Source organism: Strigops habroptila, chromosome 4 (genome assembly GCF_004027225.2).
Source record: "Strigops habroptila isolate Jane chromosome 4, bStrHab1.2.pri, whole genome shotgun sequence".
NCBI classification, from domain to species: Eukaryota; Metazoa; Chordata; class Aves; order Psittaciformes; family Psittacidae; genus Strigops; species Strigops habroptila.
Genome location: NC_046358.1, coordinates 77,747,147 through 77,771,315, shown reverse-complemented (window position 1 = coordinate 77,771,315; position 24,169 = coordinate 77,747,147). Strand labels below are relative to the sequence as shown.

At 42.6% G+C, this 24,169-nt stretch overlaps 1 protein-coding gene across 1 annotated transcript in view; it reads right to left on the bottom strand.

The window, feature by feature from the left end:
• Positions 1–24,169, bottom strand: part of IQCK (IQ motif containing K) — a 249,192-nt gene that overhangs the window by 45,737 nt on the left and 179,286 nt on the right. Inside the window, exons 11-12 of the mRNA XM_030482268.1 lie at positions 12,635–12,724; positions 11,226–11,297 (exon numbers count right to left, since the gene is read on the bottom strand). Coding sequence (XP_030338128.1) covers positions 11,226–11,297; positions 12,635–12,724 — 162 coding nt within the window. The remainder of the gene's footprint in view (positions 1–11,225; positions 11,298–12,634; positions 12,725–24,169) is intronic.

Sequence of the window (24,169 nt, the reverse complement as noted above, 5' to 3'; positions counted from 1 at the left end):
AATTAAATCATTCTGTATTACAGGCACTCGGAACCATTCAGGACTGGGCATCTAACATAAAGATAATACTAAAGATGTTCAGAGTTAACTGCTGTAAGCAGCTTTTTCACAGGAGTCTTAACATCAGTATAGCATTAGCATTAAGGAGGCTGGGACTACAGCAGAGAAAGCAGGAGCTGCCTGTTAGCAGTAACCTGCATCATGCCCAGTTTTGATGAAGGACTGGGCTTCATCAAAGGGATATTTTACAGTATCCCATCCCATAAATAAAGTATGATAATTACTATTAAATGCAGCTGGTTTTGTTACAGAAATTTTTCTTGGTCAAGACACAAATGAAGTTCTTGAGATAAAGTTATCCCAAGTAACAATTCTCAATGATTTAGCTCTGTGATTTGTTAGAAGTCACTTTCCTTAGAGCGTTCTATGTTGACTATGAAATTTTTGCTGTTGCTTGAGACTTTCCTGTCATCTCTCCTCTCCACAGTTTATAACAACAAATCCCTTGCAAAATCATCTCTGTGATTTATGCTGTCTGTTAAGGACACCCTCCCACCGGGGCCACTGAAGTCATTAAGGGGAACCTGACAGTGCACATATTCTTCTCTTCCCCTCTCTTGCCTCCGTAGAAGTATCCTAGCATGCCTTATAAAAGACGGTAGCCCCATGTATGAATGGGGCTGAGAAGATCATTTAAGAAAGCAGTCTCTCAGTACAGGTCATTCATTGCTAATCAGACCTTTGAGCAACATATTATTTTATACCTACTTACTGCTTTAGGATGCCGCTGTTGCCCATCCATCTTTTCAGCCTCCCTGTTTTTTTTAAAGATGAAATCTTTCACTAAGCAGACTGCTGACAACCTTTTAGCATATTCCAAGATACGATCAGAAAATAAAACCAATAGGGAAATACGCACCATTACTAATTGATAATTAAAAACGACCAGTCTAAAACTAAATCTCTCACATGACCTAAACAGTACAGGAGCATAATTAGTAGCCAACTGCAACATTATTACAGCACTAATGCAGTGCGATTGTATGGGAATACCAAAATCCCTGGAATAATTTAGAAGCCAGCTGACTTGACTGTAAATCACCACTCAGTCACTAGGCCTGCAGATATGAAATGTGCTGAAAACTGGAGAGTGGTAAAACTCCATCATTCACTTCATTATCTTCTTTCCCCTTCCATCTCTCCCTCTTCCCAATTTGATTTTTCATCAAATTTCTGGCAAAATTCGTGCCCTTTTCCATCTAAATGGATTCTTGTCTTCTAGCTTGCATTAACTCTGGTATGAGAATTGCCTTCTTGCTTTTTCACTGCCTTTAATACTATACAACACTGATTAACTATTTTGCAACAGATTAATTTACAACTAGAATACAACAAAGATGGTGCACACCATCTTGCCAAAAAGACAGGTTAACAGTAAAGGTGATCAGCTGACACAGCCAGGGACAGGCCCACGATTTAGAGTAATTTTTATTACCCTTCCTCCCTTAATCAAACATGACTATTGATTAACATGTAAAATGGATCCAAGAGCTCTGATTTGGTCGAAGTTGAATCAAGTCACTGTTTTGTGAAGGTTAGAAAAATCTCACCTGAGACACAAACAAAGATAAAGCACCAAAATGTCAGCCAGGCTGGGAGAGCCTGTTCTCTGCAGAATTAAATAACTGTAGGCTTCAATGAATTTTTAAGTGACTAAGTTGGGCCCACTTCAATGCAGTTCTGCCTTTCTAGTCTGCACTCCTGTACTTAGCTGTTCCTCTTCCTACTTTGGAGGAGTTTTATGGCCTTCTGGAAATATCAATCTGTGAAGTTAGTGCTTGCAAAAAGTACCTAGAAGTCTGGAAGGTCTTCTCTGAAAAAGTATGTAAAAGACAAAAAGTCTTACACAACAAATCTCTTCCTACTCTACACCAAATTATTTCCACACGCTTTTATCCTACCTAAAGGAAAACTTCATTTCAGAAGGTCATTAGTTCTCAACAGCAGGAAGGATGCTCTTGAACTTACATAGCAGTCGCAGACTAACAAGCTAGTGATGGCATGTTAGACCTGGTGTCCATGATCATCTGTCTACAAGGAATCTGAGGCTGGCAGCAATAGCACAGTAATGACTGGAGCACTGCAGCCAGGTTTTGATTTCCACTGCCACCTGACATCTCCCCACTTGTCAAGATCAGCTTCTTTAGGTAAAAGATAAAACTACTTTGTTCCACTAATTGACAAGCTCTGTACCAGTCTCCTGCTCTCTGTACAGGATATTCTTTGCCTACCACAGCTAAAGGTGTTCTCAATTGTCTGTTTCAGAAGCATAATTAACATGCGGCAGGAAGCAAATTTTCTCATTTTTATTGTGCAGATGAAGTATTTTCCCAACATGAGATAACTGGCTGTATTAGTTACCAAGATACAACAAACACCCCAAGAGGTTACTAACTACAAGCCAAAGAAAAACACCACTTTCCAGAAGCCAGGTTTTGCCAGAAGTGACATCTATTGCAAGGATTTGCACAGGCACTTGCAATCAGTGAATGACGTTCTGCACACATACAAGCTTATATGAAATCAGGACCTAAATAACTTCAGAAACACGGACTGAAGCATCCACTGGATGGACTACCGACATATCACACAATGCCGAGCACATTTTAAGATGCTCATATTTTCTAACAGCATTCTATGAAAATACATGCACTCTTCATAAAATGAGAGCACAGCAGAACTGTGGGTTTATTCAGAAGTTTAGTGGCATTGCAGTATATTCCCAAATCCATGTTCCCGCCAGATCAAACATATCGCACTTTAGACTGGCATTTAATATTTGTAGCCTGCAGGAATAACAAATGAAACTAATGAAGTTTAATAATTCAAGAGGCCCTGGCATGCCTGACTGCTACAGAAAGGCTCATTATCTTTTTCCTCTTCCAAACCTCTTCTTCCTCCCCCATTTTTTCCTGGAAACTTCATAAAATGTAAATACATCAAGAAAAGAAAAAAAAATAAATCACAATGGCAGCCTCCTTTCAACACACAGGAACCACCCTGGGACAGATTTACAGCTGATGCAGACTTGACTAAAATCGTACAGATTTTAAAAGAATTATGCCTGTTTTCACAATGATTCAGCTCAGTCATAAAGAAGATTTATTTACTTGCAGGTGCTCTCATCACAAAACAGGACCCAAAGAGCTACCTTACACAGATCTTACCAAATCCAAGTCATCAGCTACACTGCAGCAGAGACTTCAGATATCACAATATCTGTACCATCTGGTTCATGCCTGTTGACACACGGTAACTTTTAATGAAGATCTACTTCATTCCTCATTGGACTGTTTAAAAGCATGAATACTTTTAGGAAATTTCTATTCTCTTCCTTCCCCACATTTCCCAGTCAGGGCTATTATCAAAACACAAGTATAAATTAACTATTAAAACCTGTAACAGTATCTTAAACTGACAGAAAAACATAAACTTGAACAAGTTTTATCAAAAGCAGTGGACTCAGAAGGGTAAGTATACACTTGAAGTTTGCCCTGGATGCCAGTTATTTAGTGTGAAGCACTCCACACTGGCAGGTACCAGACAGGAAGCTACATGCAGCTGTTTCACCTATCAAAGAATGCACATCCAAATTAAAAAAAGTAACATTCCCAGCTTCACCTATTCATTTTCTTCCAAAATCTATTTTGAATCAACAGTCTTTTGCCAAGGTGAAGAGTTACAGAAAATATTCTTTAACAGATGATTAATTTCCTTTACAGTACAGTGAAAAAAATATTTCGAGCCAGAGGTTGACTTAAATTGCTTTGCTAACCAATAAAAAGAGCAGGTTTTTAATTAGGTCACCCAAAGCTCATTCTTCCTTCATTATTTATGATTCTTCTTTTGCACAGTGTAATTACTACCACTAACATATGTATATCATAAAAAAAACCAAACCTACACACATATATAGGTATACAGAGAGAACATCATGTCACCTTTCCTCCTCCTGCACAGGCATTTCTACCTAACAGTAACTGTGCAAAGAGACTTTGCATGTGCAAACATCAGCTTTGCTCTTCTTCAGATCCCTCTTTTCCTGGGACATCTACAAGACACATTTAACAGGCAGGCTGCTAGGGCACCCAGTGTAACCATTACCACAGCATTTCTTTCCATTGCCCATAGCCACTTGGCATTTATGCTTTGACTGGAAGGTCTTCCAGGCAAGGCTGTTTTTCTCTTCTACAGTGCCTTGCACACTGGGCCCTGACCAGCAGTGATGGATTCTCAGCAGCATCATTAAAACCACAATTTTTTGTTTGTAAAATATGTACATTTGCTTGACAGAATAACACTGAACAAGGTTGGCTCTCATATGCATATTTGAAATATATGTTTGTTTCACATATATATAGTGTGGGATGTGCAAAGAGCTAGATAAAAGCTGTGAATTATTTACGCATTTACTATTATTCATTTCAAATGAGTTGCCTTTGCTCACCAAGTCCCATGTCTGCTCATTTACTATGAGCATCAGGGAGATTGTATTATGCCAGCAAACATCAACCCAGGGAACATGTTAGACTTGCATCTCACAGAGGACTGGATGTATGGCAGCACTGAGGAACAAGCTGGGGGAAACAGTGCTGTGACATGAAGAGAAGTACCTAAGTCAAGCAGCTCTTCTTGAACTTCAAGCTGCCATTCTTTTCAGGCAGAGACAGCTACTGAATACAGCCAAGTAGAATATAAGCCTAAACACCACTAAAACACATTTACTTTTCAGGCTAAAAGGCCTGTTTGCCAAGTATTCAAGTGTTGAACCACTGCTTATCAAAAACCTGCAAAGGCTCTGCACTTTCCACAGTATTTGGTTTTGTTAAGAGTCTTTTGGACAGACTTTGTTGTTTTATGCATTCCACCTCCCTGCAGTTCTGTTGTGCAGGTTTATTCCTTCTTCCTGTGCCCAGGGAGAGCATTTCAGGGCAATAATTACATATGCACAGCACATCCTCCTCCTATTGTATACCGTGCTTTTTCAAAGTTTAATAAGCCTCTTTAAAAAAAAATGAGCATTCCTGTTCAGTTGCATCTGGGTGTAATGAAGTTGGGTTTATTTTTTTCTTTTTTTCAAGAGTTGAATTAATTCACACTAGTACCCTGCCTCTGCAGATATACTGCTGCCTCTATCTATGCACAGGGAATAAAAAACAACAGTTCGTGGCATCATTCATTTGTGCTGTAGCAGTCACAAAAGCCTGACGCTGAGCAAGCATTGCCTTTGTATCTAAACAGATCAAGCAGAGCATCTCCAGCTAGTGAGCTCACACTCTCACAAGGAAGTTTTTAGTTTGGGTTTTTAATCTTTGGTTGGGGGAAAAGCTTACTAGTTTTAGGAATGACTTCCCTCCATGTACTCTGCATGCACAAATCAAGAAAACCTGATACCAGTCCATAGAAAAACTAAAGCCCAGGGGGAAGAAGAAACAAAACCACATCTGCTTTTTTGCTTTAAAGCATGTATAAAGGGGGAGTAGAAGGCAGGCAGGCTATCTGAGCAGCTTACAAACATACGATATAACAGCTTCCCAGTGGGAATGCATAGGTTCAGTTTTCTGCTCAGATACACTGGCATACAAGGTCCCTCCTGCAGGAAGAAGGACACTGACAAGGGCCATTTCTTCGCAGCGTGGATGCAGAGAAGCAATTCAGGATTATCAGCCCCACAAAACAGGCAGCTTCATAGCTACAGTGAAAAATACACTTCCTGGCTTTTCTGCCACATACCCACCAAAGATCCAGGGACCCACACAACATTCTCATGGCTCTGGCTATCTACAACTGAAGTAAAGGCCTCTGGGGCCACAGATACAGGAATAAATTAGTACAGATCTGTGCGTACATTGATGCAGAGCCCTCTCTTTTGTTGAGATCAGCATATTTAGGTTAACTGTGGCTAAAACTGGACAATAGAGAGGTCAGACTGTGATATGGCCAGTAGCAGGACAGACATACTGTTTCCAGGAAATGCAGGGAATTGCTAGAGATCCTGACTCTCTCAAGAGAGCTTTCTCCCCATTGGGTTTCTAAGATTGAAATTACCTAATTCCCAAATGATTCTTGTTAACAGTCTGGTTACTTGCCTTCTGTCAAAGTCTTATATACAGTTTCACCGCCTGAAGTGGGTCAGATCTTCACACAGAAGGTTTTATGTTTCTACAGGGAATTACTCAGCAGAAGTCTAGATTCTCAACAGAATTACAGTACACTCAGATTTTTCCCTCACTAATTCTGTAACAACAGGAGCCCTGACCCTTATTTTGGCAGCTTGCCTCATCTGACTAGTAGCTCCTCAAAGGTTTGAATTTTGTATTCCTAGAAATCTCATGTTCAAGTCTTCAAAATATGCCATCTCTCCAGAACATGGAATGCATTTGTGAGACAGCAACAAGAGCCTTCTCTACTTAAACCTCATGTGCTAGAGCATAAATTCTTGTTACAGATACTTAACAATCAGGCCTTGCAGGCACACTTCAAAAGAACAGTCACAAAACCAGTTAACACAGAATTCTATGATGCACCGAGATACTTCCTAGTTTACTTTGCTAATAACGAGCCCTGATACAGAGCTTGTGATGACAAGCAAGTCTTTGCTTCCTCACTGAGCAGAGGTAACTAATACAGAAACCTGCACATGTACACACACAGCTTAAAGGAGCAAAGACCTACTTGTGCTACTGAGATCCATAGACATCCAATGCACAGTACGTTCTTGCCTACAAGCATTCAGTCATGTGCTTGCAGCTCCTGGCAATGCTTGTAATTGCCCTTAGTTGATTTGCATGTCACATTTTAAGCACTAGAGATGAGCGCAGAAGTTGCCGGCAGGATGGAATCCTTTTGAAAACACTGTATATCATGGCAGTGGGGATAGATGAAAGTTCTCTGACAAAACAACAGCAGGAAGAAAGTTCCCTCCAGTAGCTCTGCAGCTTCTATTCCATAGATCAACTACTAATTTGAACAACGATAACTTCACTTAAGCCAATACAGTTACATTGGGAGGAAGAATTATGCCACTGTGTCTATACAAAGGCCTATTCCCTGCTTGTTGCAAAACCAGGTGCCTTTTAGACATATATATTGGTGAATTCAGATTATGCATGAGGAATATTGATACTCTCATCTAGCCACCATCAATGGGACAGATTCCAATAGTGTTACTGATATGTTTTTGATAGTCTATTACTTCAGCAGGGCTATTGTTTGAAGCGTGTACTGCTCGGTACAAGTAAGGCTACCCAGAACCTAAACCCTATATTAGTTATTTACCTATTAAATTTTTTAAAGGCCATCCTTTAAAATTGCCAAAGATGTATTCAAAAGTAAATACATATGCAGAGTTCTAATTGTGCCAAATACTGGCATACAGGCTTCATTCCTATTCAGGATATATCATTTGTAATATCTGCCTAACTTTAAACACATGCTCAACTCTCAACAAAATTAGTGAGCATCAAACACCATCCCTTGAATAGATGCTTCTGTCCAGTAAGTCCACTGGATCAGAGCTCTAATATTTACCAAAATACATGTTAGTCCTTATCAGCTCACCAGAAAAAAAAATATTAATTCCTTCAATACTTCTTCATGCAAATTTTAATCACTTTTTCAATGTCAAACCTTTAATTAGGCCATTCCTAGGAAGCAGAGTGCACAGGCCATTAGCAATGCAGTCATAGAACAAAACCCTATTAAGAAAATGACACTTTCACTTCAATAGACTCAGACATATTCCAATGTAGTTAATCTGACTCTCATATTCTAAGCAAAAACAAGGAAATACAGTAACAGCACTGAGTTCTGGATGCCCTCAATGACTGCTCATCAGAGCTATAATTTGTATGTGTATGCTACAGTAAAATTGTACACGAATGCCAAGGAGGGAGTCTAGGGTTACTGCAAGGAAGATGCAATGTTTTTTCATTTTTGCTATCGTTATGAAATTTCTGTCAGAAGCAGCACTTTCTTCATTCACCTCCACTGCAAGGAAACAAACATTTCTCCATTTTGACGATGGGGCAACTTGTGGAACTGTGAACTTGTAGTACTGAAACACTGAACAAGCAGATGAACAACTTTAACAATTGCTTACTTGAATCACAAAGTTGATAGCCAATGAACTGGACTCTCTCAATGCACACACTAGTTTGCAGTACCTAGCAATAACTCTAACCAGTATTAAAAGTAGTGCTGTCCTCTTGGGTATTGGGAACTGCTATCCTCTTACCTGTTTCTTCAGACATATTTGTGCTGTCTCCAGTGTTCAAGGTGACTGAAGAGAAATCAAGCAATAAACACCATCGTAAGGGTATGGCAATGCAAAAAAGATGGAAAGCAAGAACAATGATGAAAAGAGGAAAAATACCATTACATTCAAGTTATAAAAGGGGGAACAGAAAACAGATCTGAAACAGTAAGTGGAAAAGCAAGAAAGTTATAGCTGGAGATTAAAAGAGTACAGTGCCTAGACCTTGATGATTCAGAGAGTTTACTTGAAAAGCCTGAACTGAAACAAAAGCTCCTCCATTTGTATCAGTAATGGAACAACAATCAAGCCTCTGGTCAAAATACGAGAGCAAGGCACATCAGAGCTGAAGTGCAAGACATGAAAATTTTGTACTCAAATGTTTTTCTGAGGAGGTTATTGTAAACAGTTTTATTTTAGGAATCGTCCTCTGAGAAGCTACTACACAGAAATGCACACAAAAGCAAGCAAGATGCTCTTCTCTATTTGAACTTTGCTTTAACAGAAAAAATGCTATGTGCTATTTATAAAAAGTCAGAGAGCCAACAGCTCTTACAGCGTACTTTAAAAAATCCAAAATAACCAACTGATGCTCCTACAAAACTTATGAAGAGCTGTAGAGTCTCTCACTGCAAAGTTTTCAGTACGAACCATGAGAGTTCATCTTTGCTTTGTAATTTCAAAAATACAGATTAATTCAATTCCAATTTTAATACCCATGGTCAAACAAGTCTGTGAATCTCTCATGCACAAGAATAAATAGTCTCCATGCATCTTCCATCTCTTCAATAAACAATAAAATGCACCTTAATTTTTTGGAGATTAATAATACTATTTAAAATGGCAATGTGAAAATCATCAAGTGGCAGAAGCGCAGACACTAGACAACAGGGTGCAGTAAACTTTGTGGGCAACAAGGATTGTCATTTTTAGGAATGTTAAATTCCACAAGCATCAGTGCTCTGCTGTGACTTTGAGGCTAGCTGGAACAATGAACCAGCTCGTGCTAAAGATGACAATACAGAAGGTTAATCCAAGTTCATCTTAGCTGTTTATGTCACTCCAATACAGAAGTTGCTCTTACTCAGCTGATATTCAGAAATCATCCTGAACCTAAAGCACTAGCAGAAGATAAACTCTACTTATGTAACAACCATTTTAAATTCACAAAACAGACTTCCAGAGTCCCGCTCCCTTCTGCTTTCCACCCCTGAGAGCAGCTTACCTAATGAGGTATTGGAATGCATAGTATGAGCTAAGGCACAGGCCCAGGGACATACTTTCTCTAAAGTATCAGCTGTATATTTCTCCTCTTGTCTTCAGCAGGTTATTTGACCAAGCTGAAATGCATCACAGCAAAAATAGTGTTCACAGATTTATTTTTCCCCCCACAATGTTTAATAATTCTTTTTTTCCTGCCATACAGACCTGTAAAAACATTCCACCAGCCACTTCCCCCCTTTCCCTTAGCTGCCCCAAGTCTAGCTTCTTGGTTTAGTCCAGGTAAGTCCAGAAAATAAATCAGGAGCTAAACATCATCACTCCCAAACATTAACATACTGAAAAATCACGTTAGAACAAGGAAAAGCTTCAGCCTCCCTCCTTCTGCCTGGGCAATGGAAGCAGACACACACCTGCGGGCACAGCCAAGCTCTGCACCGCAGCCCTGTGCGGCTCACCTCACCGGCCCCCCGACTGCCACCACAGCCACCATGCAGGGCTATGTGGCGGGGGAGAACTGCAATGGCGCGGCTGCCTCCCCCCCCCCATATCCTGTGGGCATCATGGCAAAGATCTCACCACTGACAGAAACCCTCCGGGGAGCAGGTGCCAGAGGAAGCTTATTAACTTGTTACACAAACAGCACTCAGCTCTTCCTCTCATGTGAGATAAACAGCCAAAGGGAAACAACTTGTGCAGAATGCAATCTGAGGCAGCTTGTGCTCACGTACAGCGCCTGCCTCTCGTAAGGCACTGCCGAGCACACAACAGCACTGCGATGCTCACAGGTACGAGCGAGGCTGCCTTACCTCCTCCCCGCCAAGCCCTCAGCGCAGCAGCCGGAGCAGGCTGCCACCTCCACACGAGGCGTTGGCAGAAGCCCAGCTCCCCTCAGCCACCACAACCCCGCCATGACCAATACCAATCACGCACCACAGCAAGACCCGCGCCCCTATGGCCAGGTCCTCCCCGGCATGCACCGCGCCCGGCGGGGCCCCTCAGCCCGCCCCTCCTCGCCGGCAGCCGCGGGTGCGGCGGCTGAGGCGATGGCCGTTGGCCCGGCGAGCTGCCGCTCGGTGTGCTGCCGAGGCGGCGGGCAGGGGCCGCCGCTGGCGATAACCATCATTGCGGGTTCTGCCTCCGCCCCGCGTTCTCTTCACACCTCCCTTTCAGTCCTTAATGCGCTCTGTTGTTCTCTTACCACATTTCGCTTAGCCTGTTGACACCTTTCTGATTCTAACAAGCCCAGGAGAAGTAATAAGCTAAAGGGAGTTAAGAGCAAGCAAAGAGCCCAGTCAGGCTGTCCTAAAGGTTTAATAAAGAAAAACAGCCCACAAAATACAGCGATCTCCTCCTAACTCCCAGGGTTCTGGCCATCTTTCTCCTTTCTGTGTTCCTGACTTTAAATTGGCCCCCAAGCACCACTGGTGATGGCCCTGACCCTTACCTGTTACTGAACAAACAGCCCTAGCCCCCAAACAGACCAAAAAGTGAGCAGAAATAGGTATATGTTGATCTATACCCAATGTACTTGCCATTTTCTCTACAAGGATGAGAAGACAGCAGCAGCTACAGCTCCCCTTGGAGAGGTCTCCTCTGCCTGCTTACCTGCTGCCTATGGACTGGCACTCTGCAGAGGGTTTGCTGACCCCGAATATTAAAAGAGATTTAATGACACCATCCAGCTAACCTTTCCGATGTTCTGGGGGGATGCTGGTATTCTGCCCTTGACAGCTCTCCTCACAGAAACATCTCGCTTGCTCTATAGGAGACAGCAATAAATTCAGTGACGTACTCAGAATGTACAGATCCTGGACCAAGTGTAATTTTACTGACATCCATGAAGTTACATCAGAATTGATTCACCCCAGTAAGTTAAGACTTCAGCTCACTGTCTGCATCCTCGTTGCCCTTGAAAAGCATGTGCACTGTCAGCCCACAAGGGCAGATTCATTGCTTGCTCAAACTCAAGCCCCAAAATGTGCTCCCATGGTCGCAAGTTCACCTGGTGCCTTGGGAGGTTGTAAATACTGTGTTGAGGGGCCCAGTACACTGCAATGGTATGTCCAGACAGGCTAGGCAAAGCCTCCAGCCTGTCAGAGGAAGTCAGAGAATGCATTTCCACTGTTCCTGAATACAAGCTGTGAAGAAATAGCCTCTGGATTGGATCTGGAGCTTTTACATCACATAGAGTAGGAATTAGTGACCCAATGGACCTAAGTTATTTTGGTGGAACACTCCTGAGAATCACTGATATTTTTTTTTATTTTTTTTTTTTCCAGAGGAAGGAAATTGACTTTCCAGAAGCTCTTTGCTTGTTGGTGCTAAGGCAGTGTGCCCTTGGCTTCTTGTGATCATGGGACATTCAGCAGTAAGCACTCTCTGAGTTCTGTTGATATTTTCAAGGGTAGGAGAGAACTTCACTCCTTTCGAGTACCACTCTGCCAAAGATTAAAAGCTTGTGAGGGTGCCAATTATATAACCTGACTGAGCTGCCTTGTCAGTGAAGAGCTTTGCAGGATGCATTCTGGCTTCACAGGATGGAAAATCAGCTTTTATTCAAGTAGTTTGATTTGGTGATTTCACTGTTTAATCCATGTAGCCGCTGTGATCAGTCAGAAGCAGTAACTGAAAGGGAAGTTGCTCAAATTAATTCTACCAGGATTTTACTGTGTTGACGCTCCTGTATCTCTTGGGTAGCATGCCAGCAAGACCATTTCAAGACAAGACTTGATGCATGCTGCACTGGAGACAACATACGCTTACACTGCGTGACAGAGCCCAAAGCTGAGATGTTGGACAGGCCCCAAGTAGGTTCCCACAGTGTAGTGGGCATGCCAGATCTGGCCTGGAAGTTGCATAGCCACATTCATGCTGAATTAAACCCAGATCAGTAAAACCTGTCTCCTGGCTTATTACTGTGGGCCCTGTACCAAGTCATGTACAACCATACTGTTTCCCAGCCTAAAATGGCTTGTGCGCAGCTGACTGTGTCACTTTAAGACAGCATTTCCCCTCTTCCTGATCTATGGATACATGGACTGTATTAGACTGCCTTAGATTGCCAGGCCTTTGGGACAGGGACAGTCCTTTGCTTACCGGTCTGGGTGATGCCTTCCATCTTGTGGTCTCACTCTTGAACATCAATGCAAAGTGCTCTTGCAGTTTGAGTAATGACAGCTCTTCCTTCTGTAGCAGGAGGACAAAGCAATAAAATTGCTGCTTTTATAGAAACAGAAAGAGAGGAAAAACTATCAGCAAAATGTATCTGAAGGAAAACCAATGCTGAGCTTATTAGCCAAGTTGCATACAAGCTTAAAAATGTATCAGTCTAGACCTGGAAAATTATGTTCAAAGCCATGAATTCAGGGTTAATTTATTATGCAGTAGATTTCCAGCTCCACTGAGCTTAATGGGATTTGTTATTCTGTTAAATGGGCTTTTCCCTCAGAGCACCTTGTTTCATTAGACCATTTAACAGAGCTTTGGGTGAATAAGGTGTGTAAACACAACACAGCCACACCAGCTGGCCCTTTGTTTTGCACACTGAAGTGCTAATTCCTCTTACAGGCTGTGAGTGCACATGTACTGCACTCCATGCATAAGCATATGCATGTACTGTGGTCATGGAGGCAAGGGGAGGTGGTGGGATTTCTGTTTGCTGAAAGCCAAAGAGAAACTGCAGGGAATTTCACAGGTCCCTGAGAGAAGGCTTTGATTTGCTAATGGTCTCCAGTACATTTAGAGTTCAAAATTGGAACTACCTTGCACTAAGAGAGTTGACAACAGGTTCTTCAAGAGCCAACTAGCACTTTGAGACTTGACAGATGTATACAGAACTGTCTGTAATTAATAACACTTAGATTTGTAGCAGGACTATGTGGACCTGACAAAATCAAGGCCCCAAGACTCCCTCTGTTTCCTGTAAAGAGTCTAAAACCTGAGTGTCAACACAGAAAAAGAAAACACAGGGAACGCAAAAGATCAAGCTCCATTTCCAGCAAGTGAAACCACAGCATGGAAGCAGCACATGACCCTGGCAACAAGCCCAGGAGTGAACCCCAGCCCTGCTTTTTCATTCAGCACCTGAATAAAACTCCTGTTCTGATGGTCCCACCCCAGTGTGCCCAAATTACATGCTGGTCTTCTCAGCGTGTGTCTCTCTGATGAGAAAAGAGATCCTCCCATTCCAGGGCTAATCCGGATGTTAATTTTCTATCTACTTTAACTTTTCAAAATGAGAGTTCTTTGCCATTCTGACCAGCAAGTTGAGGGTAAATGCTATAACCCTTAGTCGAGCAATGCATCCATTAAGGAAATATTTTGCACCTTTTTTGCTACAATCTTATACTGCACAACTGACTGACCTCCACATTCCCACTGTTTACAATAACTTAATTTTCAGATACAGTATTATGATGTTTCCCAAGGAAAACTTAAAAGCAATTTCAGCACCTATTAGGCATTGTCAGTGAAACTCCATTTATGGTGAAGAACAGAATAAACCCCACAAAAATGTCAAGGAAAACAAGAAAGTCAATGTCTCAATTCCTGACAGTAACAACAAATCTAGTGTGAAACGGCATAAGTTTTCCCCAGATATCCATTTTGTAACTTGCATAGAATAGACATCTTATTGAAAATAAAATTAATGTACAGAACAAGGACTAAACAAATTAATAAAAGCTGTGGGACTTGAAAAGAAATGGTTTCTTTCTCTGTCGTTTTCATTTGTGTGTGTATTCATGACTGCGTGTAAATCTAAATACATTCCCAAGCCTGAGGGCAATGTTGATTCAGAAAGGCAGAACACAAATTAAAGAGTCAATGACCTGTTGAAATAAATGACAAAACTCTCTTGACTTCAGCAGAGACAGAATTTCACCCCAGATGTTTGGGCCAAACATATAAACAACCAGAAGGCAATAAATTTGACCTCTGAAATCCAGTGAATAGGAGGAGGAAAATGGTCTCTGGATTGTCCATCTGTTCTGTAAGATTTTCCTGAAAATGTATCAGACAATGCTCAAACTTGCTTTCCTATCCCCACCTTGTCATAAATCTGGTGAAACCTCTTTCTCCACTACCTCAGGGCTGGCGTAAGCTCCTTAAGTAGACGTGTCGATCTTGAGTTAGGTGGAGTAATTACATAGCTTCATGTGAGACAGACCAGATCAGAATTTACCTTCAAGATGTGACAAATGACCTCATGCTTTCTTTGTGTTAAGAGCATGCAGTGGGGGGATCAGTGCAGACTAGCTCGTGTGGTATATACATCCATCCATGGCACCATGTACTGCTTACTCACTTCCATGTGGAGACAAGCCTGTACTGGTTACCATGACTCCACCCCTGAATTTTCTCATCTTCTCACACTTACCCTTGCACTTACCTTCTCTACATCCTGAGATATAGAGAAGAACCATGGTCTCACATTTCCAGATGGAGACACAGAAAAAAAGGGAGACCATAATTCAACCTCTTTAATGTATTAAAACTGGTTTCAGAGCCTGAGTTACAGAGAACATAAATGTCATGAAGTATGCAATGAGGCCTGCCAAGATATCTGTTGATCTCCCTTGGTGGCCCACCAACGCCTGCATGACAATGGTGTCCTTGCAATTTATGTCACTGTAGCCGGACCATGCACTGAAAAGCAATCTGGATGTCATCATCAGCTCCCTTAGAGACCAAGAAGCCTGGACAATTTCACTGATGTTGCCTGTGCTTATTGTTAAAAGACCATGTTTGAAAGATGTCCTCAGAGGTCTCAGGTACTGCCCTGACTCTCAGGACTTGACCACTCCAAGCAACCTAACCACAGACTGACTGGGGTGGGAGGCTGCGTGGCTGCACAGGGACAGCTATTCTCTTGAACTTGGGTATGGGTTCCTGTAGCGTCCTGTGAGGATGGTGACAGCATGGCATCAGCTCCCCAGAGACCCTAGATAGTGCCCTTGCATTTCTAGAAGGTTTGCACCCACTGCTGGTGGTGCAGTGGTCCCCAGGCAAGCTTGTCTACTGCACCCAGACCCTGGGGCTGGCTGACTGCATCGGGGAAAATGAGGTGCAGCAGGACAGGCACTGGTTCCAGCAGGCTGCCTGATCCTCCAAGCGAACCTTCTTTCTATCGGCATGAGCCCAGTTCTTCTCTCTCCTTGTTATGGTGATACAAAGCAGCACTAACACCCAACAGCCACCAGACAGGTAGGATTTAACACCATCATTATAATAACAACAACAGCCTTCGGAGGGGAAGTCACAGCAGAACAAAGCACCAGCTTAAGGTGGAATGCTTGGGACAACTCCTACTGCTCTCCTTTTTGTGGTATTTATGTTTCATTACCTAGTGGTTCAGAGTGCCTCTGGGAGTAAATCCCTTCTGAATGAGTCCCAAGGTCACTTCCATAGCTGCAGGTTGGAGAAATGCACTGAAGCCTGGCAGCTGATAATCTTTTGCCTTGCTTATGCCAATTGAATCCTTTCTTTTCTTGGACGAACTTATCCTGGAGCTAGCTAGACTGTAGGCCCCTGTTAAATAATGATGATTATGTTCTTTTTGCTCACTGCTGACAAAGAATTATAGCCCCTCATTTAGAGCTCATTTCAAAACCATGAGATTCTGTAATTGAAAGTGGCTGGAGCTAATTTGATAACCCAGTTCTGAACACAGCCGACTAACTACTTTCCCTTTGTCCTTTCAGCAGTAATGGCCTTGTCAGGAAAGTCTTCTGTACTACTTTTAAGGCGGCAATTATGATGGAGGTTGAAAACTATTGTTCTGTGACAGGCTGCAATTTCAACATTGCCTTCAAGTTCCCAGGAAGGCCAGGGGCATGGCAGTAGGTTCAAATGCCCTCCAGCCACAGCTGCCCTCTGAAACACACACCCAGTGATCACTCTCTTGGGCCACTATTGCACTCGCCAAGGTGCAGAGCTCTGACCAGGAGAGCATCTGACACTTCCCCAGTTGATGAGGATATTTGCTGGGCTCCCCCAGGATGGGAGGGAGAAGGGTGTCTCAGTGCCCATGTAATGCCTGGCAGCTCTCTCAGACACACTGGACCACTGACTAAAATCCCACATCAGGACACCCTGAAGGCTCCTCCTCACTTAGCACTGCCATCAGCTGCTGTACCGGGAGGCTGCACTACTGGTTAGACAGAGCAAATCCCCCTCTTATGCTTAAGCCATGCATAAAATTTCTACAGCACAGACAGGAAGGAGAGGAGCTCTGTTTACGGCAGTGAACAGCCACATGTGGACAGACTAAAGCAGCGACACATGCCCACTGACTGCACTGGCAAAATACCTTCAGTTAGGAACACACACCAGCAGGATTCCCTGGCAATCCTTCCTGCCCTCAGAAAGGTCAAAGCAGCCTTAACAGGCAATACAACAAAAGATGGAAGATAAAGCCCAAATGTAATGTCTGTCTAGTGCTCTATCTGCCAAACTGCTGTCTCTGCTTTGCTCTTGTGATTAACAGCCCTCATTCCTGAACACATTTACCTCGCTACAAGCAGCAGTGGAAGAAGCCCCTTTTACCTCTGATTCCTGTCTGTCTCCTGTTCACATCTGCATCTCTGAGTGCAGTGGGTTCAGGAGATGAGAGTAGCTTTCCTTAAATCTCCTTTGCAGCGATGACTGAGGGAAACCTGCCCATTGCAAGATGCTTATCTTTGGTATCTAAGTAAATATTTCCTGGTGTACTGTGGATTCTGGGCCATCCCCCTGGTAAATGGAGGAAATGTAAATAACACAGCAAACATTTCTCTAGCCATAGCCTAGAGCTGTGCTCAGAACTGCTCTGGCTGTTGTAGTAATTAGCATAAGCAAATTGCTAAATTGTGTGCTGTGATAAAATGATGGATTACAGCATGGAAGAAATCATTAACACATTGATTAGCAGCACATGCCTTCAAAATCACTATCTAAGCAAATTCTGAGGATTGTGGGAGCTTTGTAAATGTTACAAGCACTGCCTTCCATAAGCAAGAATCAGGAAATGTTAATATATAAATCGCCAAAGCACCAACACCAAATTCTAACTATTAAAGTTGGTTCTCAAATGGTTTCTAATATTTACTGCAGGCTGTTCATGTGGGGCTCCTGTTCTGCGTCTCCTGGTACTCAGAGGGAAATGGCTGTAACAGTGTCTGCCGGAGGCAGGGTCTGACACTGGGAGCTGCCTCCAGGTTTCCCGGTGCATGTCCCCTCCTTTTGCATCTCTGTCTCTGCTGCATATGTTTTAAGCATTACACAGCAGTGGTTGGTGCAACGGTGCGTTCACACCACGCAATGTATACCTCCTAGCACAGCAAAAAGATCATTTATGTAGAGCATGATAGTACCATTATAATTTTTTTGCAGAATAGTTTTGTTTTGAATGTAGTGGGAATTTCATTTTCTTCTCTTTTATTAAAGGAAATGTTTCCCTACGCTTACATATTGAAAGGATCTCGTGCCCAAAGTCTGTGTGGTTCACTGGCAGCATCTGCTGCTAGGTATTCCCTCATGGTGGCTTTAATAATCAAAGCAGCCTGTTACTGCCAGAGCTAATAGAAGTAGCTCTGGCAATAACTTCTTATTCAGCACAAGTGCTCGGTAGTTTATAAAATTACTCATTTGAATGGGTTTCCTTTTATTTGGATTAGCAGGCCAATCCCATCCTTCCCCTCCACGCCTCCCCCCCCCCGCCTTATTTCAAATGAAACACACATATTGAATTTTAATACATCATTGTAACAAAAACGTGTATGTCAATAATGGCTAGCTGCTGTGCAACACAAATACAGGAACCCTCCCCATAGCTCTGTGTCAGCACATATACCTAATCCCAGAGGATTCCCAAATTCATTATCGGCAGAACATAAAATCAATACAAGGCTGTGATTTCACTTATTGACTTGGGTACTGCCACAGCAGAGAAGATTATACCTGTAGGTGCTTACTGCCAGAAAGCATGAACACTCACAGCCGCTGATGGTGGGGAGGATAAATCCATGTGCAGAGCACCAAGGTGCAGGGACACCAGAGGCTCTGAGTTGCAGAAATGCTCAGCTCAGTCCCTCCCCACCTTTAACCACACTCAGAACTCAACTGGTGCAGCTCAGTGAACAACCCCACCTGAAAGAGACCTGGTTAACACAGCTTGGACCTCTCCATTCACCCCCGCATTTTCTGGCATTTCCAACACTTCCCTCCCCTCCTGCACCTTCCTGTGCTTTTTCTTTATTTTTGACACCATTCTGCTTTCTAAAATGTGTTGGTCTCTCCTACCAGCCGTTAGCCCAGTACGACCAGAGGTTTAGCTATTCTGATTATTTTACAGAGCCCACAGCACACAGCCAGGTCATTAAACCTGTTTCTGGGTCCTACAGTGGACTGGATGGGAAACGAAAATATCTGAGAAATGTTTGCATTTGTTTTGCCAGAGGTAAATATCAGGGATTCCCTCTGTTTCACTGTCAGATTAAATTATGGACATGGAAACTAGTGACCAGTGATTTCAGGGCCTGCATCTGTAAATGAAAGAGAGTTTCAGTAAGAGCGTAATTTATTTCACTCAATTAAACCCACTGATTTGCAGTCTGAATCCATTCAGTAAAATGCCTTTTTAATAAATAAAAGAATACCTTTCAAAATTGAAAGATTTGCAGATGTGATCTTCAGTTCCTGCTGCAAGGCAGTTCTTGGAAATCAGAGGCAAAGCGTTCTCCTCCAAGGAGAGTCCATTTTATGAGTACCTGGTGGCTTACTGAGCTGCATGCTGCTTCTCTCCCAAGATCTGGCATCTAATTGGAATGCCTTTTCTTTTTTTTTTAACTAATTAGGCAATTTTATACATAGTTCCAAGAGCACCTCTCAGGACAGCATTAATTTTAATAGCATTTTAAAATGACAAATTCAAGATATGCCACTAACAGTGAATATATGTAGTTAATAGATTTTCTTCTTGCTGCACTTGCTTGGCACTACATTTGTCATAGCCGTGTCTGTTTTGGCACCATTCTCATCCATTCCTCATCCACTGATTTTTATAATCACAACATATCATTCACTAGCAGGATAATTTCTTCATTACCATACAGGCAATGTCACATACTTAACAAACTCTTTGTAAACATTTACACCAGGAGCTGTCTATGTTAGACATCAAATGTTCTTTTCTGGAGGAGTCTGCAGTTTCACTTATTATGGTAAATCATCTCCCAGAAACAGCCTCAGAAATATCCTGCACAAATTTAAGTGTCATAACTTCCACGAACAGCCTTCACATAACCAGACATGGAAAATTGTCCTGGTTCTTCTTCAGCCATAAGGAATCTGCAGGCTGCAGACGATGCTGATGAATACAGCAGCCAGCCCCTCCACTAGATAGCCCCTCTCAGACCAGCCAGACCAACGGTCTAATAGCATGAGTCCCTGTTTTCCTATTTTTAGTAGTATCTTCCCATTTTCTTCTTTCTTCAGGGAGTCTGGACCACTTGACATTGTTTGTGGCTGTTTGAAGAATACATGCTGCTTCACAGTGACACAAAGCAGCACAGTATTTCCTAAATTTTTCTTTCATCCCCTTTGAATTCGGAAAGCTGGTTTGTTAAGCCTAGACTTTTGAGTACTTACTCAAATGGAGCTTGCATGTAAAAGCTATGCAAGAGCAGAAATGAAGTTTGCTGCCATTAGTCCCAGAATAACAGACATTGAAAATCTGAACCCGGGGAGGACGGTTATATTTTCCCAGTTAGATTTGAGTGATTTCGTTTGAGTATTATACACTTTTTTGGTACTTCATGATAGCAGTAGCCACAAACAGCACAAGACTGCAGTTAAAACTACTTGCTGTGCTCTTCAGCACACTGAAACTATTTGGTTGTCCGCTAAACCACAACACTTGTGTTCCTTCTAGAACCATCTAGAATTTAATTAATTGAAGAAGAGGAAACAAAATCATTGGTAAGTCCTTTACAGTACAAAGCAATTGCTTCAGTGTTTTACTTCAGGTTGTCTCACTGGAGCCTAGTAATGAAGACTACAACTGAAGACCTTATGCTATCCACCTGGGGCTAGGAGTAGATATGAACAAGGATGGAGGCTGCAAAAGGGCTCATGTTTTCTGGCCTATCTTATCGCTGTTGAAAGAACATGCAGCAGTGTCGCAGAACGAAGAAGAAAAGAAAAGCTGATTTGGCAGGTCTGGAATAAGCCCTCAGGAGGCCATCTGAGAGAAGCTGTCCTAGGGATGCTTGGAGAAACCAAAGTGGAGGACCTCATGTATGGAAAGAAAATATCTTTGTAGCTTTCATGAGAGGAGGAAGACAAAAACTGGTCTGGATGCAGGAAATGGGAGGCATGCAAAGCAGTAAGGCTCACGCTGCACACAGGTCTCCCCTTCCCGGGCTGTTTACACCACTTCCCAGCCAGCCCCTGACAGCAGGTAGCTACCAGGAGCCAGCTTACGCCTACAGGAGAGAGAAGGATTTCAGGACACAGCATCCTCCTTAAACAAAATGCTATAAAATTGTGGTGCATTGAACATTATAGTTGATGAAATACTCGTTCCATTGAAAGCAATGCCAAAACTACCTCTGACTTCAATGGAGCAAGTGTTTTTCCCATCCCACTCTCCCTCTGAGCAGCTCTGTTCCTGTTCTCACACATTCTATTTTTCTGAAGCTCTTCCAAACATTTTCAGAGGAAATTAACTGATTTCATCTCTTCTAGTTTTAACACTTCTGTAATAGAATTGTGTTCTTTGTCCTAAAAGAAATCTCTGACAATACACTTTTCAGGTTTTCCAGCCTGGACAGTTCATTTTTGAAAGAATCAATAAAGGTCATGCTATTTAAAAATGCACAGCCTGAGCAGAGTGCAGAAAAGACCACAGAACTGCTCAGTGTTTCCACAGCAATGCATCTATTTCTTTTTTATCAGCAGATGGTACGGCTGACATCTGCAAAAGCAAAGGGCACAGCTGGGTTACAGCTCAGGTTGTGGAAAGCAACAACATCTACTATGTGTCACCTGTTTGGACTACATAATTCATCCTTCTCTGAGAACAAAGTGCTTCCCCTATGCATAGAAAATGACTGTGTTTCCTATTTATGACAAAAGTGATGCCTCGACCCTTGTGGGGACAGAAGAGCAAGGAAGGACCTGTAGTATTAACAAACAGGTATGACATTCATAACAAAAAGCAAAGCTACCAACCTTCAAGGTGTTTTCTGTGTTCTGGAATTGAAAACCATTTGATGGAAAATGTTAACTTACAAGCAATAATAAGCATTGTGACAAAAAAGACAGGACCTTTTTCTGAGGGAATGCATTTGTTTCAGCACTGCACCATTTGTTAAAGCAATGGCGATGTTTGCATTGAGGATGTTGGATGATGTGGCCGTGGAGTGGCTGGAGCACCGTAGTGGCAGTGAGGGCTGGGGAAAGGGATGCCCACATGCCACATGTTCAGGTGGCACCAGCAAAGTGCCTCCCCTGCTCTCCCACCCCAGCTGGCTGCAGGTACTGACAGTCATTTCAGAGAGGGAAACTGCTTTCAGTCCTGGGAAAAGAGTTAGCAAGCAAACCCAAAGAAGGTATACAGGAAGTTTCCAGCCACTCTGCAGAAACTGGTGAATTTTAGATCACGCTAATTGTGTTTTCTCTGGCTTTACTCTCCAGCATTGCTCAAAAGGGCTTTTTATAGCTCTGATGAGATTCAGTCTGTGCCAAGTGCTTCCCAGTCTGGATTCCACCTCAGGTATTCTACTTCTGTGCATTACTTGAATGTACTGACCCAATATACAATATTGCAGATAAGGGACATCTGTGGAGAAGGATGTTATTAAATGCAGAGCAAACAGTTGCGGCTGTCAGATGCTTTAATCTCTGCACCAGTTCTGTGCATTCAGAGCAGCTGATAATTCAATTTGATGTTTCCCTGGAAGCAGGCAGAGGGCATGCACTTTCAGAGGAATAGATGGCACGACTGCAAGAGCACCCCAAAGTTCAGTCCCACCCTCTTATTTGTACTGTATTAAAGATACTCTGAATGTGTGCTTTCTATCAGGGACTTTTCTGCATGCTGGTGATAATGTTGCCTTGTTCAGAGGGGTCAGCAAGAGCAGTACAGAGTATTTTCCAATTAAATGGTCAGAATTACTTAGCTGAGTCCTTTTATTTAAAAAATAAAAGGGTTGCTTAACATCTCAGCAAAACAAGATCTCTTTGGCTTGATTCAGTCTTGCATCTAAAACCAAAAAGGGCAAGAGTGTGAATGGCATCCTGTCCTTGGAGTGGGGAAAAACCCCAAAAGTGCAGTCACACCTTTCTTAACTCAGATTTTAACTCCTGATGTTATAGTTCAGCCCTGAGGTGCTCATGCCCTGAGCATGCTTGAGTTTCCATCTGATGTATAGCATACTCTCAGCACTCTAGTGCTTCATAGCTTGACGTAAAACTGTAGGACTGTTCACAGCTTTCCAGAGGGTCCAGAAAATCTTACAAAGTACCAGTGAGATTAGGTGTAAGCAATAAGATATAAATAACTCACACTAAGGCACTCCAATCACTGCCTTGTTATCATTTTATATCTAGCTAATATTAGTAACTATCAAAAGGGTAATACTATGCTATTAGACAATTGATCTCTATCCTCTAAATCAGAGAGGCAGTTGATACCCAGCTCATGGAGGCTACTGATTAGCAGAAGCGACAAGGAACCACAAAGCGGGACTTTCATGCATAACTCATGCCTTGGGGGTGACCTTGGCCTCTAGAAATTGGGCAGGCTCTCCCCATTCTTACTTGTCAAAGCAAGACCTCTGCAATTACAGCATTGAAACCTGGGCTGGGACACCCTGGGCACCCTTCTCGAGGAATCAAGCCATTGGCCTATAATCTCAAAAAAATATGGGATCTTTATTAGAACGACACTGTAACTACCCCAGGGAGTGTCTCAAAACTGAAAGGGAAATACGTGTATTTTAGCAGCCCAGGACTCTGGAGCCAGTGCCATCTCCAGTGGTACCAGCAGGAAGGGCTCCAGGACTGTGCCCTCTGCAGTTACGGAGTAAGACCTTGAATTCCCCAGGGACGGATCAGTGAGTGACTGACACTGCAAGGCATATGAGGAACTGCAGAGTAGTCTCTAGCTATTCTGTTTTCTCTGTTGGACAGAGAAACTTTTCCAAAGCAACTGAGACTGCAGTAGGTGGATGATGGCTTACAGAGTAGGGTAAGAGCAGGAAGCAATAAACTGGCTGGCTGGATTAATACTATCATTAAATAATAGCAATATGTATTTCAGAGCCTCATTTTTCAGGGCTTCCAGACCTCTCATTTTCTGCTCTTGATTCACTCTTTCCTTTTAACAAGCCTGTATCTTACCTTGTGCTACCCTGTCTGACGTTCTTGAACACTCCTCCTCCTGCTGGTTAGGGATGAAGAATAATGGACAACTAAGTGTAACTATCCAGTGTGACGCTATCAGATGCAGCATGGATTTAGCAATAAGCATTATGTGCCATCAGCATTCATTCTGTTTGAAAGGCAGTTCCTGCCTTTGAGCACTCCTTGTGTGTACTTCAAGAAGCTTGTGAGCAGGGCTAGAGGAAGAAGACATGGGAGTCTTCACCT